This window comes from Megalobrama amblycephala, linkage group LG24 (assembly GCF_018812025.1).
Source record: "Megalobrama amblycephala isolate DHTTF-2021 linkage group LG24, ASM1881202v1, whole genome shotgun sequence".
Lineage (NCBI taxonomy): Eukaryota > Metazoa > Chordata > Actinopteri > Cypriniformes > Xenocyprididae > Megalobrama > Megalobrama amblycephala.
In genome coordinates, this window is record NC_063067.1 from 8940010 (window position 1) to 8958510 (window position 18501).

At 36.7% G+C, this 18501-nt stretch overlaps 1 protein-coding gene across 3 annotated transcripts in view; it reads right to left on the reverse strand.

Moving 5' to 3' along the window:
- acap3a (ArfGAP with coiled-coil, ankyrin repeat and PH domains 3a) overlaps positions 1 to 18501 on the reverse strand; it is a 90407-nt gene that overhangs the window by 20937 nt on the left and 50969 nt on the right. For all 3 annotated transcript variants that reach the window (XM_048177995.1, XM_048177994.1, XM_048177996.1), the window contains exons 5-11: positions 16240 to 16298; positions 14384 to 14567; positions 12505 to 12549; positions 12316 to 12411; positions 11805 to 11879; positions 8123 to 8134; positions 609 to 721 (exon numbers count right to left, since the gene is read on the reverse strand). In XM_048177995.1, the coding sequence (XP_048033952.1) occupies positions 609 to 721; positions 8123 to 8134; positions 11805 to 11879; positions 12316 to 12411; positions 12505 to 12549; positions 14384 to 14567; positions 16240 to 16298 (584 nt within the window). The remainder of the gene's footprint in view (positions 1 to 608; positions 722 to 8122; positions 8135 to 11804; positions 11880 to 12315; positions 12412 to 12504; positions 12550 to 14383; positions 14568 to 16239; positions 16299 to 18501) is intronic.

Sequence of the window (18501 nt, forward strand, 5' to 3'; positions counted from 1 at the left end):
TCATAGAACAAGGAAGTCATCAGCCCGTTTTTATGACAGTGGAAACAGCGGTATACAGATAAGTAAATTATGTGAAAAATACTGTGTTTTTTTACACGCGAAACATGAACACATTTTATATTGCACACTATAAACACAATCAAAGCTTCAAAAAAACCACGAAAAACGGGACCTTTAAATATTTACCATCTTATATTCTGCATAATTAGGTGTTTTTAATTAAACACTGACAAAAAGTTTTAGGACTGGATGATATATAACATTGATATAAGTGATCACTCGGATTTAGACCTACCTATATTGTATTTCTATAAAGCGTTCACAGGCAAATTTGCTTTATGCATTTCCCCTGCGTCCAAATCAGGCACATATAAATGTCAGGAAACACAATTCCCAGCTGCATGTCAATATCCATGGATTATTGGATCTTTGGTAAGTTATAACAAGAACACTATCGAGTCCAACCTTTAGTTTAATCGTTTGTTTTACGCACGTTTTCACAGTTTCCCCTTTTAAAGGCTCTTTTGCCACTGAGTCCGTGTTCTGGCAGGAAAGTGACGTCAATGCATACCCTCTATTCCTTTTACCGTTAACCAGGTTAGACCTACCTGTTCCATGTTTTGAAGGCATTACTGGCCCTCTTGAACAGATAGCCCTCCATCACCAATCCGTTGGGCGCATCCACGTTGAACTCCAACTTTGGGTCGTCATATGCAAAGTCCTGAATGACAAAACAACAGTGGAGCTTTAGAACAAGCATCAAGTCAAGGCCATTTACATTAACTAAAATAGTTAAAACAATGCAACAAAATACATTACATTCAGTCTGTGGTACTGCTTATGCTTCATTATTAAACAAGAGTTTGTAAGTAGAGCAGATGCACAAATTCATGCAAAACACTTTCACACCAGGAGTGTCTCATCCTGCGCTCTCAGATGTCCCACCAGAGCATTTTGACGATGACGCAAGTTGTTGCGTAAGCATCTGAGCATGTCCAACTGATTACCACCGAACATATTCACACTCACCGCTCACAATAATGGCCCTCTTCCTGTTTCAGCAGCACACTCAATGCTCTCAACTCTCTGCTGAATCTGAGAGGTGAATCATCATGGGAGGTCCTTGCAGCAACAACCTCCTCAGTTCAGGTCATTTATATTGATTATCTCTGAGTGGAGGAATGATATGCTGTCAGCCGAGCTAACACTTTAGCCATCACGTGTGCTTAATGGTATACTATTATAAGCTCAAGGAGACATGGAAAGCATCAGGCGGAAGTGATTCCACAGGAAAGACTTTAATATAAGTACAGTGTTGAATGAGAAAGTTCATATATTGAGAGATCTTCTGCTTCTTAGATTTTCTTCTGGGAAAAACAGCCCCTAATGTCACCTCCAGAGATTCAGAAGAGACTGTCTCAAACTGTGCGCCAAGATACAAAGTCTGCAAAGATCTCAATATGAACTCAAATCAAATTCTTCTGATATTAAATGATATACACTACCGACCAAAAGTTGGGAATAATTAAGTCTCTTATGTCTACCAAGGCTGAATTTATTTGATTAAAAATACAGTAAAAATTGTAAAATTGTGAAATATTATTACTATTTAAAATAATTGTTTTCTGTTTGAATATATTTTGTCAAAGCTGAATTTTCAGCATCATTACTCCAGTTTTTAGTGTCACATGATCCTTCAGAAATCATTCTAATATGCTGATTTGCTGCTCAAGAAGCATTTATTATCATTATCAATGTTGAAAACAGTTATTTGTGAAAATTGTGATGCACTACCATTCAAAATTTTGAGGTAAGTACATTTATTACTATTTTTTTAAGAGATTAATTAATTTTATTCAGCAAGGTCACATTAAAGTGATAAAAAGTGACAGTAAAGACACTTATAATATTACAAAGGAATGATATTTAAACTTTCTATTTATCAAAAAAAAAAAAAAAAAACTAAAACATGTATCAGTTTCCAAAAAAATATTAAGCAGCAAAAACTGTTTTGAAAAATGCTAATAATAAAGAACTATTATTAATAATTGAGCAGTAAATCATCATATTAGAATGATTTCTGAAGGATCATGTGACACTGAAGACTGGAGTAATGATGCTGAAAATTCAGCTTTAATCAAAGAAATAAATTACATCTTAAAATATATTCAAACAGAAAGCAGTTATTTTAAATTGTAATAATATTTCACAATATTGCTGTTTTTACTCTATTTTTTATTAAAACAAATGCAGCCACGGTGAGCATTATAGACTTTCAAAAACATTTAAAAATTAGAATTATTCCAAACTTTATTCACATTCATTTCACAGCCCTATACTCTTTTTATATGTCAACAATTGACTCACTAATGTCTATTTCCAAGGAATTTTAGGAGAAACATTCAGTACTAAGTTGATACCCGAAAGAAGCATGTCCAACTTTTGAGCAAAACAATCCAAACTGCACTGTAAAAATGATTTTATTTCAGTCTTTCTACTTCAGAATTTGTTTGCATTGTTTGCATGTTTAATTCATTGCATTACTTGTCGTTCCTTTGTAACTATTTGTTAAAATTTACTAGCAATTTCTGAGTAAACACTGTTTCAAAATAAATCCTACACCAAACCTCTTTCTGTGTGTGTTGTAAAATGCACTGACAACACACTGATTAGGGTGCACAACTAGAGATAAACAGGGTCATTCATCATGTCTTCATAACTAGATAATTTCACAACCCAAAAGTCCTTGAAAAAGTGTCAGCCTTCATCTTCCTATCTGTCTGAGGCACTGTGAAAACTTTCAAAGTGTTCTGGCCTCTCTTGAACCCTCTGAAGACCTGAAGATAAAGCTGCTTCAACAATTCAGCAGCAGGTCTGACAGAGAATGGACGTTCTGCTGAAAGAGCTCTTTGAACAGAAACAGTGTGCTCTTGCATCTTAAACAAGATTGCGTAACATCATTCGATGTTCCTTGATTAAATACGTGAGACACTGTTGTTTAATGTAATCATGTAAGAAATAAAAGTAAACAACCACCCAGAATACTCGATATAATAACCACTTAGCAAACTGTCACATCACTTTAGTATCGTGGTGTGGAGCTTGCACATTTCCTTCAGAAAATGTAAAGATCTAGTCTTTTCTTCTTCTTGAACTGGTTGTGACAATACAGCTTATTTATAGTCACTCATTTTACCCAAATCCACAGCAGGGTGACTGTTCAAACATTCACATCCATTCAGTAGTGTCTCCTTACAGCCACAGACTAAATGCTTCGCTCAAGTTCTGAATGGTGCAGAAACACCCTCCCTTTCACTCGCTCTCCGGCTCTGCCATATTCCCACACACTTAAACACACACGGATAAAATGCAGTAATGCTCCCATACCTTTAAATCTATTAACGTGGAAAGATTAAGAGAAATAAAGAATATTTATAGACATAAATAAAAAATAATATATATATATATATATTTTATATATTCTTTATTTATGTCTATATATATCCTCTTTTCTCTTAATCTAATAAAATTCATACAAATAAAAATGTGTGTGTGTGTGTGTGTGTGTGTGTGTGTGTGTGTGTGTGTGTGTGTGTGTGTGTGTGTGTGTGTGTGTGTGTGTGTGTGTGTGTATGTATGTATGTATGTATGTATATATATATATATATATATATATATATATATATATATATATTCATTTACATAGAGTTGTTGTATTATATAAATATTATATTATATTAAATATATTATAAAATATACATGTATTGTGTATTATCTTGTATAATATAATTGTATTTATTATACACTATATAACAAAAAAGATATACTATAAATATATGTATATATATATATATATATATATATATATATATATGCACAGTTTTGTGCATTAATATAGAGAAAATCATCTTTATAATATTACACAAAGTATACATATATTGTGTTTTATATTATATAATATAATAATAATATAACAAAAAGAATATACTATATACTGTATATTTATATAGAAATGTATGTGTGTGTATATATAAATACATATATATATGTTTTTTTTTTTGTTTTGTTTTTTACAGTTTTGTGCATTGATATAGAGTAAATCAGCCATATAATATTACACAAAGTATACATATATTGTGTTATTTTGCATAATATAATAGTGTTATATTATATAATGTATAATAAATACTATATCTATATATCTATATCTATATATATCTATATATCTCTCTCTCTCTCTCTATATATATATATATATATATATATATATATATATATATATATATATATATATATATATATATATATATATATTATACTTTAAAAATAAAACAACAGACTACATGGGCTATATTTTTTAGTGAAGCTTAACTGCAAAACTATCAGATACATGCATGCCTTTATATTGTATGAACATTCAAAAGAAATTTGAGTTCAAATCCTGAAAAGGCAGACAACGAAACTATATTCCTTCTACACTTTCGATTCAGCTACAAAATGTAAACATGAAAGAGAATAGCCAACAGCTTTAATGCATCAACTCACCAAAGTTAAGTCCAACCTTCCGAAGATCTTCATCCTTAAATGTTTGATGTATTTTAAAATCATTGGATCCTCTAGAAGCGGCTCAGCGAGTGTGCAGCTAAACGAGTGTGCAGCACAAATCAAGTGTGCAGTCAATGCACCGTGTGTGAGTCACGCAGCCTGGCAGCTCTCATAGTCAGCCGTACAGCTTCAGCAGGGTCAATCATGTGCGATTCCACCTGCCCACTGCTGCTCGCTGCCTAGCTAAAGCTCATTAACATACAGCTGCCGTCCCACGAGCTGAGCACCCGACGCCGGACCACAGCCACCAACACATCACGCTTATCATGAACTTTCTTTAAGAATATTAAAAATTATTATAACAAATTACAAACACATAATGTACATGCAAATAGCTATAGCTATATTTATATATATATACATATATTATTTTTTTTCTTTCTTTCTTTCCTTTCAAACTGATGTTTAGTCCATAACCCGTCATTCCCCCATCACAACATTGTACTTCAAAGGAGAAAATGTTTCTCATTATCCTTTAAAAGAGCAATAAACCAATATTTGAATGCTCATCTTAAAACAAACGTCATTAAATATCAGAATATTTCAATACCTGTCAGCTGTGGTTGAAGAATCTTCTGTGCAGCATCTCACAAAACATTGTAAGACTGCAGAAGACTATCGCCGCTATTTTAGGAACTGGCGATGACGTGTGAGCTTATAAAAGCCATCGTCTGTTTGAACTACAAAGTCTATCAAATTTTAAAGTATTCCAGTGGGATAGAAACACTGGATGAAATATTAAACCTCAAATTTAGGGCGTCTTATTTGTAGCGAAGTGCTGTGAAGCCATAAGAACACCAGTTTTACTTGCTGGGCATCAATGAAGACTTCAAGAATGTCATGCTTTATTCGATAGCATAAAAAAGACCATCTCCGTCTACTGTCATTACAGAAACACAATATGATTAATCTGTGAAATATCATCTTCACATCACATGCTAGGTGGCACTATCTTTTTTGCAGGTTGTATTTTGAGACTGCAACAAGCTGTAACTGATATGCAAATATCTTTAATTCTGAAACAACACAGACTAGATTTTTTAATGAGTCAGTGCATGTGTCAAAATGCTCTTAACACCATTAATAATTTGTTAATTATGCCAGAAATATGCTTCACTGTGGGTGCTACCAACTGGATTCAGTCATAAAATTCAATATATAAATGTTGCTTCTGCTTATTTGACATTGTATATTAACAGAGAATTTAAGGTGGGCTCTTTTGAATTGGACCAGTAGCCACCCAGAACACCTTAGCAACCCCTTAGCAACCACCCAGAACACATTAGCAACCCTTTAGCAACCACCCAGAACATCCTAGCAACCCCTTAGCAACAACTCAGAACACCCTAGCATCTATAAAGAGACTTTTGGGGTGGGGTCTTTTGACTTGGACCAGTAAGCAACCACTAAGAACACCCTAGCAACAACTAAGAACACCCTAGCAACCACTTGACAATAACCCAGAAAGAGAATTTAGGGTGGGCTCTTTTGACTTAAACAGTAAACAACCACCTACCAACTACTCAGAACACCCTAGCATCCAGAAAGAGACTTTGGGGTGTGGTCATTTGATTGGACCAGTAAGCAACCAATAAGAACACCCTAGCAACCACCTAGCAACCACTAAGAACACCCTTGCAACCACTTGATAATAATCACGAGAGAAACTTTAGGGTGGAATCTTTTGACTTGAACAGTAAGCAACCACTCAGAACACCCTAGCAACCACTAAATCCAGAAACAAAATTTAGTGTTGGCTCTTTTGACTTGAACAGTAAGCAACCACTCAGAACACCTTAGCAACCCCTTAGCAACCACACAGAGCACCCTAGCAACCACTTGACAATAATCCAGATTGAGAATTTAGGGTGGGCCTCTTTTGACTTGAACAGTAAGCAACCACTGAGCAACCACTCAGAACACCCTAGCAACCACTTAATCCAAAAAGAGACTTTGGGGTGGGGTCTTTTAACTTGGACCAGTAAGCAACCACCTAGCAACCACTAATAACACACAAGCAACCACTTAACAATAACCCAGAAAGAGATTTTAGGGTTGGCTCTATTGACTTGAGCAGTAAACAACCAACTAACAACCACTCAGAACACCTTAGCAACCCCTTAGTAACCACTCAGAACAGCCTAGCAACCACTTAATGTAGAAAGAGACTTTGGGGTGGGGTCTTTTGACTTGGACCAGTAAGCAACCACCTAGCAACCACTAATAACACCCAAGCAACCACTTAACAATAACCCAGAAAGAGACTTTAGGGTGGGCTCTATTGACTTGAACAGTAAACAACCACCTAGCAACCACTCAGAACACCTTAGCAACCCCTTAGTAACCACTCAGAACAGCCTAGCAACCACTTAATGTAGAAAGAGACTTTGGGGCGGGGTCTTTTGACTTGGACCAGTAAGCAACCACTAAGAACGCCCTAGCAACCACCTAGCAACCACTAAAAACACCCTAGCAAACACTTACCAATAACCCAGAAATAGACTTTAGGGTGGGCTCTTTTGACTTGAACAGTAAACAACCAACTAGCAACCACCCAGGACAACAACTTATCAACCACTCAGAACAGCCCAGCAAACATTTAATCCAGAAAAAAGACTTTAGGGAGGACTCTTTTGACTTGGTTGTTGCTACAAATAAAACAAATGTGTTCAACAATGCACTGAAAACTGCATTTGACCAAAAATGGTTGCCTAGGCTAATGGAAAAGATGTTTTCAAATCACATCCTCCTGTTTGTAGATCTGATTCTATTAATTTCTGTGGTTCCTGTGGGTCATTAATGGGTTTAACTGATGTTCACAGATAGTTTCGTAATGAGAGAGAGAGACACTTCATAATGCATTTCAAACAAACAGTTTCGTAAGAACTACCAGATGGTTTGTGACAGACAAGAAGATATGAGCTTGGACAATTACTCAGAAACAGAACAGGCATCTGTGGTTTAAAAAGCACAACATTATGGAATTATGGGCAAGTTTCTCCTTAAAGTGTCTCTGAGGCCATATGTTCCTCACTGATGCCGTAAGCCCAATACTGTCACCATGGTTTGTGGGTAATTGCTATGATGGAGTGTGAGTGTTTCCTGAATGAACGCTGAAGATCAATCGCATCCAAAGCAACCCCAGAAAGCATCTCTTAAACAATATACAAAGAAATACATCTGATCTTCTCATCAACCACAACAAGAATCTGAAAAATTCAATACATAGAGGGACAAACAGCTATTGAATAATTGCAGTGCTGAGCGGGGGATGATGGGACAGCCATCAGCCGTTACATAAGCCAGATTCGTTTGTAGGGCATATCAATCGGTCTCACTGAACTCTAATTATATCATCAGTTACACAACACAGGATTTGGGTTAGAATTATGTGCAAAATTATACTTTTCCCCCACTAAAATCCATCTGGAAATTTCAGAGTGCTCCCATCTTGAAAGTCACATTAAAACAGACTTTTATAAGCCATATTTGTAGGACTTAAGAGTAAAACACTCACCTGTAACAGTGTCTAAATCAGGATGAAGACAGTCCCAGAGCAGAAGATGGAAGAAAACAGAATAAAAATGAAGATTAGAAATAATTATAATAATTCACAGTTATGCATTTCTTCACTTCAACAATCAAATGCTTTGAATTTGCTTTTACCAGTAGTGGCCTTTGCTATGTTTCACCCCTTTCACTTGAAACGGGCCTCTGCTTGCGCTCAAAAAAGAGCCCCGCCATCACAAAGTGCACACACACCAGGGTCAGAAATTAACATGGGCTCGGGGCAAAATGCCACCAAAATTATTAAAAATGCTTCCAAAAACCAAGATACAAGTTCTTGTTTTTATATACAAGTAATATCACATGAGCAAAAGTGCTGTTTTCCTGAATATCAGCACGTCTGCAAATGCGGCTCAATGCGGATTGATAGAAATCAAAAAACAATTTAATAACAATTTTATTAATAATAAAGTTAATAGGCTTTTAGGTAACAATATTGTCTGTTTTTCTCTATTTTGCCAACAAAAACAGTACAGCCATTGTGCATCTCCAAGCAACACAGTTTCAGTTTCATTACTGAATGAGTCTGCGTTTTTGAACTAATCAGTTTAATGAATGACTTGATGACTCACTCACTTCTGCTTTGTCCCTAAATGAATCAGCTGTTTTGAACGAATCATTTGACTAAACGATTTATTGTCCGACGCTGTCTACGTGAGCAGCACGACGCATGCATGTGATGTTGACGCTGGAGCCGGCCAATAATGACATAGAACCTGGAAGCGCTGCAACGTAAACAGCGTATGAGAATCACAAAGAAGAGAAGATATTGTTGAATAAAGTTTTTTTTTGCACACAAAAAGTATTCTTGTCACTTCATAAAATTAAGGTTGAACCACTGCAGTCACGTCGACTTTTTTAATTATGTCTTTAGTACTTTTCTGGACCTTGAAAAGTGGTGGGTAAATTGCTGTCTATGGATGAGTCATATACCTCTCGGATTTCATCAAAAATATCTTAATTTGTGTTCTGAAGATGAACAAAGGTCTTATGGGTGTGGATCGACATGAGGGTGAATAATAAATGACAGCAGATATTTGAAAATTATTACAAATATCTGTTTAGCATCTAAGTCTGAGTATCTGTGGGACTCATGATACTGGAGCAAATGTAATGTAGATATCCGTCTGTGTATATTTTTCACAGAAAAGTGATGAACTAGGTGTCAGAAGTTGTCAGAAAACACAAGCAGAGCTGTCAGAGTTCTTGCTGAGAATCTTCTAAAGGAACTTCAGCAAGGTCTATTTTCTGTTCGCCCAAAATATACCCACTTCCTGTCTGCTCAACATCATTAATAACTGGAACATATGAGGAGAGATCTGTTCTACTCCTGCCAGTAAAACAAAGTACAAACACTAAAGGAGAAAGTATCCATAAAAATGTCTTTAAATAACTCAGGGCTTTATTTAACAACATGAAAAAAACTTAAAAATCAATATTCTTTCTTCCTTTTAATGTTTTGAAAATGAAGAGAAAACATGAAAAAGAAGAGGTTAGGAAAACGATGCTGGCAAGACGTGAGGAGCACCGTAGCTTTTATCTTTATTTTTTCTTCAAATTTAACCTAGTTTTGCAATCAAACTTTTTTGTGCAACGAAAAGGAATTAGGAGTTAGTCTTTACTATGTTGACTAGTCCAATTAAAGCATTAATAATCCTCTATCACTAACTCCAGTTTGAAGAATGCTTACTTTCTTCAGAGGATTAACAGTCTAATCCTGGCATTAGACACAAGTCAACAGTGGTACTAGTATCTTTTAGCCTGACGTGGTCATACTCAATTCTAGTTCGAATATGAGTCTAATACTGCTCCACTGGGCTTTGATTATGGGGGCGTATTTCAACCGATCCAGGAAAGTCCTCAATTGGATAGACCTACAACCAATCAGAGCTACAGAGTAAGTGACGTATGTTGAGCGACGCATAGTTGTCAACAGAACTCTTCTTAGCGACCATCGGGGCCAGCTGATAAATCAAACTTTTGCCGAATCCCGTAGGAAGGACGGCAAAGACATCTTTCCCATCGACAAATGCCTTGATCGCGGTCCTCTGTTCCTTTTTTAAAATTAATGCGCTGTCGATATCTTCTATAACGGATGCGATGGCGGAATCTACACATCTCAGTTCTTCAACAGCCATCATTGTTGTAAACTAATTGACCTTTCGCAAAGACCCGCCCCCCTTAGTTATTGTTGCTTTGTCCGACAAGCCGTGGCGCTGTCACGCCACACAGAGTGGAAAATACATCGCGGAGCAAAGAGGACACTGACAACACATCGACAGACGAGACAGAGCAGGTTACTTATGATATTAAATAAAGTCCCAGCTTTCAAACTGTGTAGTTATTAAAAAAATTCAAACAATAAAAACCGTTTTGTGGCTCTTTAATGGGTTGTGACCATGATCGTGACAGATTGCTGTAGCGCCTCAGCTCAAGAGGCTCGTGAACCGATCATCTCTTCCTACTAGTCCATTATAGCATCAAATAAACATGAATGAACATGAGAATGAATGTTGTTTCAAACGCGGAAAGACGTCAATATGCACAATTTTTCAAGTTTAACTCCACCGAGGTTAATCTTCTAACTCCTGACTGCTTTGTCGGACAAAATGGCGGATGCGGCGTTCTGATTGGTTAGATCGCTTGTCAATCAAACTCCCCAAGCGCTCTTTTGATGACGTGGCTGATTACGTTTCTGGTGATAATCTGTCAATCATCGCCCTGACAATGTGATTGGTCCGGACAGTTTCTGTTCGGGCATAATTACTCCTCTACGGATCGAGTCCAGACCGAACTCCCCGACCTCAAAATGTTGTGGGCGGGGGTAAGTTTGGCTGGCATCCAGGCTAAGTATCTTTAGTAACAGTCAAAAAAAAGTGGATATCAACTTTTTTCTTAAAGTGCCTCATTATGCTATTTTAAAGGTTCCTAATTTTATTTTGGAGGTCTTCTACAATAGGTTTACATTCATCCAAGGTCAAAAAACACTTGAATTTTCACATCACATCACCTCTTTTCTCAAAGTGTCTGAAACGGTTTGATAAAGGATACAGTCTTTCTAAACTCCTTTCCGAGAGTCTTCTCTGCTCTGATTGGTCAGATGGCCCAATCTGTTGTGATTGGTCTACCGCTTATAGTGCGTGTCGGAAACTAAACTCCCATTACCATATCTGAATTTCAGCTTCGGGTCTTCCTCAGCACTTGTATTGTGTCACTTGTATTTTAACGCATCAATTTCAGCCCGAGTTTCATCCTTTGGAAGCGTGGATTTGCATTCGCAGAACAGAAAACAGCATCTTCTCGACATGTCGACAACACAAAATAAACTCTTCCAGGCCTCAGCTACAACCAAAGTGTTTGAGGGTCAATGAAGACATTCGCGAGCAGCCAGTGAAGACCATAGGCTGGCATTATGCAAATTTGTTGTAGGTTCGAGTCGAAATTAAGACTGGAATTACTGCCGACTCATTTCAGGCAGTTCAGAATCGGTTCTTTCTATTGGGAGACAATACTGTAACTTCATTTGATCTTTGAAACTATATTACACACTACATGAAAGATAATGTCCGAAAAAGCCTAATAGGGGTACTTTAACTGCGTTTGTGTTTATGTGTGCGCATCTCCATTCTTACCCTCTGCTGAATCGTGGCATGTTTATGCTCCATTTCTCTCTTCTCCATCGCTGAATCAATCACCAGTTGATCCAGCTATGACAAGATGAACAATCCGTCATTGTAAGTTTGTTGTCATCTCGTGTATTAAGAAAACATGATCATATTCATTATCTGCAGGCATTGCTTGTCTGTCTGTGTTCATCGTGGCACTGCACTTTCAGATGTGACGGTAAGTCTAGTACTAAAGTTAGTGATGTAACATGGTTCGTCGATGAACTAATTAGACAGAAATCAGATAGAGATCAGGCGCTTGTTGGTCTGAGGTGAAAGTGTTTTAGGGCCTAGAATAAATGGACTATAAATGTAGAGAAGTAGCTTATTTTTATAATTTTAATTATGCAAAATAAATAATGTGCATAAACAAAATTAATGAATTTGTTATTTACTTTTTTTAAAGTCATTTTGCAACTGTTTTTCAAACTGAATCAATGCAGCCAAATCAATAGTGCGCACAGGGAACACTGCTCACCTCAGCAGCCAGTTTCTTCATGTAGGGGTCAATCTCATCCAGGAGGTTGTAGCCCTGCTGATATAGGGAGTACTGCGCATGCATGAAGGATAACATCTGCAGAAAACAGGACAGATACAGATGCTGCAGAGTCCAGAATACAGCTATACATTTACATATACCAGGAAAATATCCATCACTGATACTTACAGCATCTAAGATCTCAAATTTCTTTTTGGCTTGAAGGACATTGATCTACATGGAGAAAAAGAGATTTATATAAAACACTCTTATATGTTCATAGCTATCTATCTATCTATTGTTATATTTGTCCGTCCATCCATCCATCAATCGTTATATCTATCATTATATCTGTCCATCCATCCATCGTTATATCTGTCCGTCTATCTATCTATCTATCTATCTATCTATCTATCTATCTATCTATCTATCTATCTATCTACCTATTATTATACCTGTCTGTCCGTCCGTCTGTCTATCTATCGTTATATCAGGTCCGTCCGTCCGTCCCCATCCATCCATCCATCCATCCGTCCGTTCGTCTATCTATCTATCTATCTATCTATCTATCTATCTGTCCGTCTATCCATCCATCCATCCATCCATCCATTGTTATATCCGTCTGTCCGTCCATCTATCGTTATATCTGTCCGTCCATCCATCCATCCATCCATCCATCCATCCATCCATCCATCCATCCATCCATCCATCGTTATATCTATCGTTATATCATCCATCCATCCATCGTTATATCTATTGTTAAATCTGTCCGTCCATCCATCCATCCGTCCATCCATCCATCCATCCATCATTATATCTATCGTTATACCATCCATCCATCCATCCATCGTTATATCTGTACTTCCGTCTGTCTGTCTATCTATCTATCCATCTACCTACCTACCTATCTATCTATTATTATATCTGTCCGTCCGTCCGTCTGTCTGTCTATCTATCGTTATATCTGTCCGTCCGTCTGTCTCTCTCTGTCTGTCTGTCTATCTATCGTTATATCCGTCCGTCTGTCTCTCTCTGTCTGTCTGTCTATCTATCGTTATATCCGTCCGTCTGTCTCTCTCTGTCTGTCTATCTATCGTTATATCCGTCCGTCCCCATCCATCCATCCATCCATCCATCCCTATCCATCCATCATCCATCCATCCATCCATCCATCCATCGTTATATCTATCGTTAAATCTGTCCGTCCATCCATCCATCCATCCATCGTTATATCTATCATTAAATCTGTCCATCCATCCATCCATCCATCCATCCATCCATCCATCCATCCATCCATCCATCCATCCATCATTATATCTATCGTTATATCATCCATCCATCCTTCATTATATCTGTACTTCCGTCCGTCTGTCTATCTATCTATCTATCTATCTATCTATCTATCTATCCATCTACCTACCTACCTATCTATCTATTATTATTATATCTGTCCGTCCGTCCGTCTGTCTGTCTATCTATCGTTATATCTGTCCGTCCGTCTGTCTCTCTCTGTCTGTCTATCTATCTATCGTTATATCCGTCCGTCCGTCCCCATCCATCCATTTATATTAACATTATGAAAGGTTAATAAATGCTGTAAATCATATTGTTCATTGTTAGTTCAAGTTAAAGTCACCATGAAATCAAAATTGACAATTCTGCCTTTTTTATGGAATAATGCAGTATTTATTATAAATGATTTATCCGTGCACATCAATATTTTCTTAAAATTCATGTGCCCTTGTAATCTTTAATCAAAATAACTTCCCCTCCTCTTGCAGCGACATCTCTTCCCTTCTCTGATGACGTGTTTACTGGCACAAGGGCGGGGCAACCTGTCACTCACATGAGATCCACTAATAGCAAACCACAACCATCCAATCAATTCCCCATGGATAAAATCAAATCCCGCCCTACATTTTTTCTTATTTGAGAAGCCGTTTCACTTGGATATACGTCACAATAGGGAAGAACAGACTTTTGTAACTCCCATTTCATGCCAACTTTAATGCATTAACTAATGCTATCATATGATCCCATATCATAAAGTGTTACATATAGTTTCTACCTGAAGCACGTAGTCCAGCGCAAGATGTCGGAAGCACTTGCGGGTGAAGTTGAGGGTGCTGGTGGCTTCCTCCACCTCATGGGGTTTGTTTCGAGGTGCCTGTGCGTTCTTCACCTGTGCTATCTCCAGATCCTCCCTCACCTTATCAAAGTGCTTCTTCGTGTCCTTGAATTTACGCACATCACTGAAAGACAGACAGATATTCATAAGATTGGCTCGAGGTAGCCTAATGAATATGAAACTGGGCTGCTGATATGGAGGCTTCAGGTTTGATCCCAAGGAAATGAAAAGGTTTTTGGGATCTCACTGAGGTTTTGGTGAGCTATTCGTATTCTAGCACTTTCAGGGTGAACCTGAGAGGCAATTGTCCTTATTTTAACACAGTATCTCTGAAATATTAATATTATCTGATAAAATCGCACATGACAGATCAGCTGGATCTAATAAAAGCTTCATATCGCAGTGATCTTACTGAAATGCCATTAACTTTACCATATAAATCTTCCGCCTACTGCATTATCAGTGATCACCTGTGATAAATGAATTGGAACCTGCTCTCAAGAATCCCATTAACCTACATGAGGACACGTTAATTATTAATGAGCTCCAAAATTCAGATCATTATTTATAATCACCCTGCGGGAAGCACAATAATGAAAAAACCCTCAGTGAGTGTGTGATTGTGAAAGCTTTTGCATCTGCAGAAGTAAAAATAAAAACACAGTCAGTGAGTTTATGTCGCTTATCTAAATGCGTTTCATTTTAAAGGAGAGAAAATCAGGTACTAAAAATATGATTGCAATTAACAATGCATTTCTGAACACATATAATAGACATGCTAATATACTTTTATTTTACTAAGAGCTTTAAGAAGCAATGAAAATATATATATATGGGTTGCTTATTATAATCATATATAATCACAATTCCATATAAGGTTGGGTATCGTTTGAATTTTAACGATTCCGATTCCACTTATCGATTCTTAATTTCGATTCCAAAAGCCTAACTAATATATATTTCAAGCTTTATTAAAGAAAAGTAAACACTCAGTAATTAAAAAAGAATAAATAAAGAAATTGCACAAGTAAATACAACTGAAACAAAGATACGATTGAAATAAACAGTGTTTTAAGATTTTCAGGTATTCAAATGTAAAATAACTCTGCACTTTATAATTAAAATATACATTACAAATTTATTCAGTCAAGAACAGCGAGTGAATTTTCTCTTTGTCTTTTGATTAACGTTTTTATAAGAGACGGCAGCAGGAATATTAGGCTGCTGTCACTTTAAGAGCTTTGTCAACTGTTTACGTTCACTTAAGACATAACTGACTGTTTATTTTGACATATTTTGGTGTGTATTTGTCCGTTCAAGTGCAAAAAGACAGAACTCAGTTCAGTATCGTGCATTATACAGTATGAGTGGTGGCTTTCTGTGCGCCCGTTTTGGATGTGTGCGCAGCACAGAAAACAGCATGCAAGTCTTCTTGTGCTTGAATGGTTTAAAGTCATATTAAAATGCACATTCGATAAGAGGAATGAAATTTTAATGTTATAACAAGTATCCGATTCCAGAACTGGAATCGATTTTCGATTCCCAACCCTGATTCTATATCATATATAAGCAGAGCAAACCTAGAGATTAAACAACATCACATTTTAAATCACAATTTTTATCAGAAATATCACAATTAGATTTTTCCCCATATGCTGCAGCCCTACCTACAGACTACAGTAATAGAGATATTTAAAGTACAGGTTTAATATTGGGTCAACTTGTATAATATAAGTTGTTTAGCAGGGTAAGCGACACCGCAATGTTAGTGTACAAATATAGTCCAGTACACTCACTCTTTCACAAAGCTGTGCAACTGCTGCTTCACTGATCTCTGAGCTTGATCAAACAGGATCTGAAAAACACAAAATAATACACATTAGTCTGAGCCAATGGCATCTGAGTATCTCTTCATCACACAAGCCTATTCTCTGAGAAAGTCAGGCAGCAACAGCTCAAGATGAAGCTTGATGAAGACAATGCATTTTCATCAGTCAACTTATACTAGTGCTTGAACAGCATTCTTATCAACAGATCACTGTCCTATGATTTAGGAAGTAGACTTCTATTGTTAGACCAAAAATAGTCCTGAGGAAAAATGACACTTTTTGTGAATGTTGCATGTAATGTTCCATTATCAACACTAGATGGCGCTCTAGCATTTGTTTAATCTGAGCTGTAGAGGATGTAAACCTGCAAGTATGACCTCCCAACACACATTTCCTCATCATCATCACACCCCACGCCTCATTGAGATTCAGCCCGAGTCTCTGCGCAAGGACGTCTGAACTGATCGCGTATGCCATGCTGCAGCGGTGGAGTAAAAATAGGTCACTCGGGCAGGGAGGGAGAGACATGAAAGACGAGAAAGAAAGGAGAGGGAGCATAGGGAACAACAGAAAAACAAGAGAGGTGATGCAAAATACTTAGGATGTGGTTTGGTCACATCCACATCACCACAGAAGCTACAGGGGGACATCAAGACTAATGATCCCCGAGTTCTGGACCTTCAGGGCTTTTTAAGAGCTTTGATTTACAGAACATTGTTGTTGATTGCAGGAATACATAAAGAATCTAAAGCGTTTTATGTTTGTGAAATATTGAGTATTCATTTCTTCTGGATGGACATAAATCTGGGATAAAGGGTAATTTTTCTATATACAGACGGTGTCAAACTAAAATAATTTGATGATATTTTTCATGTCGATCTATCATTCTAGTACCGACGATTTCAGTAAAACTCGCCCTTAAAGGATTAGTTCACTTCAGAATTAAATTTTCCTGATAATTTACTCACCTCCATGTCATCCAAGATGTTTATGTCTTTCTTCAGTCGAAAAGAAATTAAGGTTTTTGAGGAAAACATTCCAGGATTTTCTCCATATAGTGGATTTCAACAGGGTTCAACGGGATGAAGGTCCAAATGTCAGTTTCAGTGCAGCTTCAAAGGGCTCTACATGATCCCAGACGAGGAATAAGGGTCTTATCTAGCGAAACGATCGGTCATTTAAAATTTTTTTTTTATATTTTTAACCACAAATGCTTATCTTGCACTGCTCTGCGATGCGGCACGCATTATGTAATCATGTTGGAAAGGTCACGTGTGACGTAGGCAGAAGTACCGATCCAGGTAAAACAACGTTGTCGAACGTTTTTTAAGAGAAAACCGCGGTACTTCAGCCTACGTCATGCGTGATTACATAATGCGTGCCGCATCGCAGAGCAGTACAAGAAGAGCATTTGCGGTTAAAAAGTATATTATTTTTAATTTTTTTTTTAAAATGACCGATCGTTTCGCTACTTAAGACCCTTATTCCTCGTCTGGGATCGTGCAGAGCTCTTTGAAGCTGCACTGAAACTGACATTTGGACCTTCAACCCATTGAACCCCAGTGAAGTCCACTATATGGAGAAAAATCCTGGAATGTTTTCCTCAAAAACTATCATTTCTTTTCTTTTCTGAAGAAGGAAAGACATAAACATCTTGGATGACATGGGGGTGAGTAAATTATCATGAAATTTTAATTCTGAATTGAACTAATCCTTTAAATTACTCATAAAACAAAACTAAAAATGTGATCATTTTATGTCAATAAGACAAAGTGGGCAACTCTCAATGAAAATAGGCTGAAAAAGCTATGAAAATATGCTAAAATATAATACAAAAGGTTATTATTTTCAAGATGCAAGTCCCAGACTGAATTTAAATAAATGGAAGACTTTTTTTCTCACATTTTCAGTGGTTATTTTTGGGGTAAAATGTCTTTACTTACAGCTTTTCCTGAAAAAAAAAAAAGAAAAAAAAGAACTGCAGTTCTACTATTCATAAAGTAAACATAAATAAAATGTATTATTTAAATAATACATAAAAATATAATATGAGATTTATATATATATATATATATATATATATATATATATATATATATATATATATATATATTAATATATTTATATTATGAAGACCTACTCTCCTTAATGCAAACATAATCCCAAACAAATTTCATTGATTACATCAGCACAAGAAAAATCCCATTACCACATTTTACTGCGAAAACA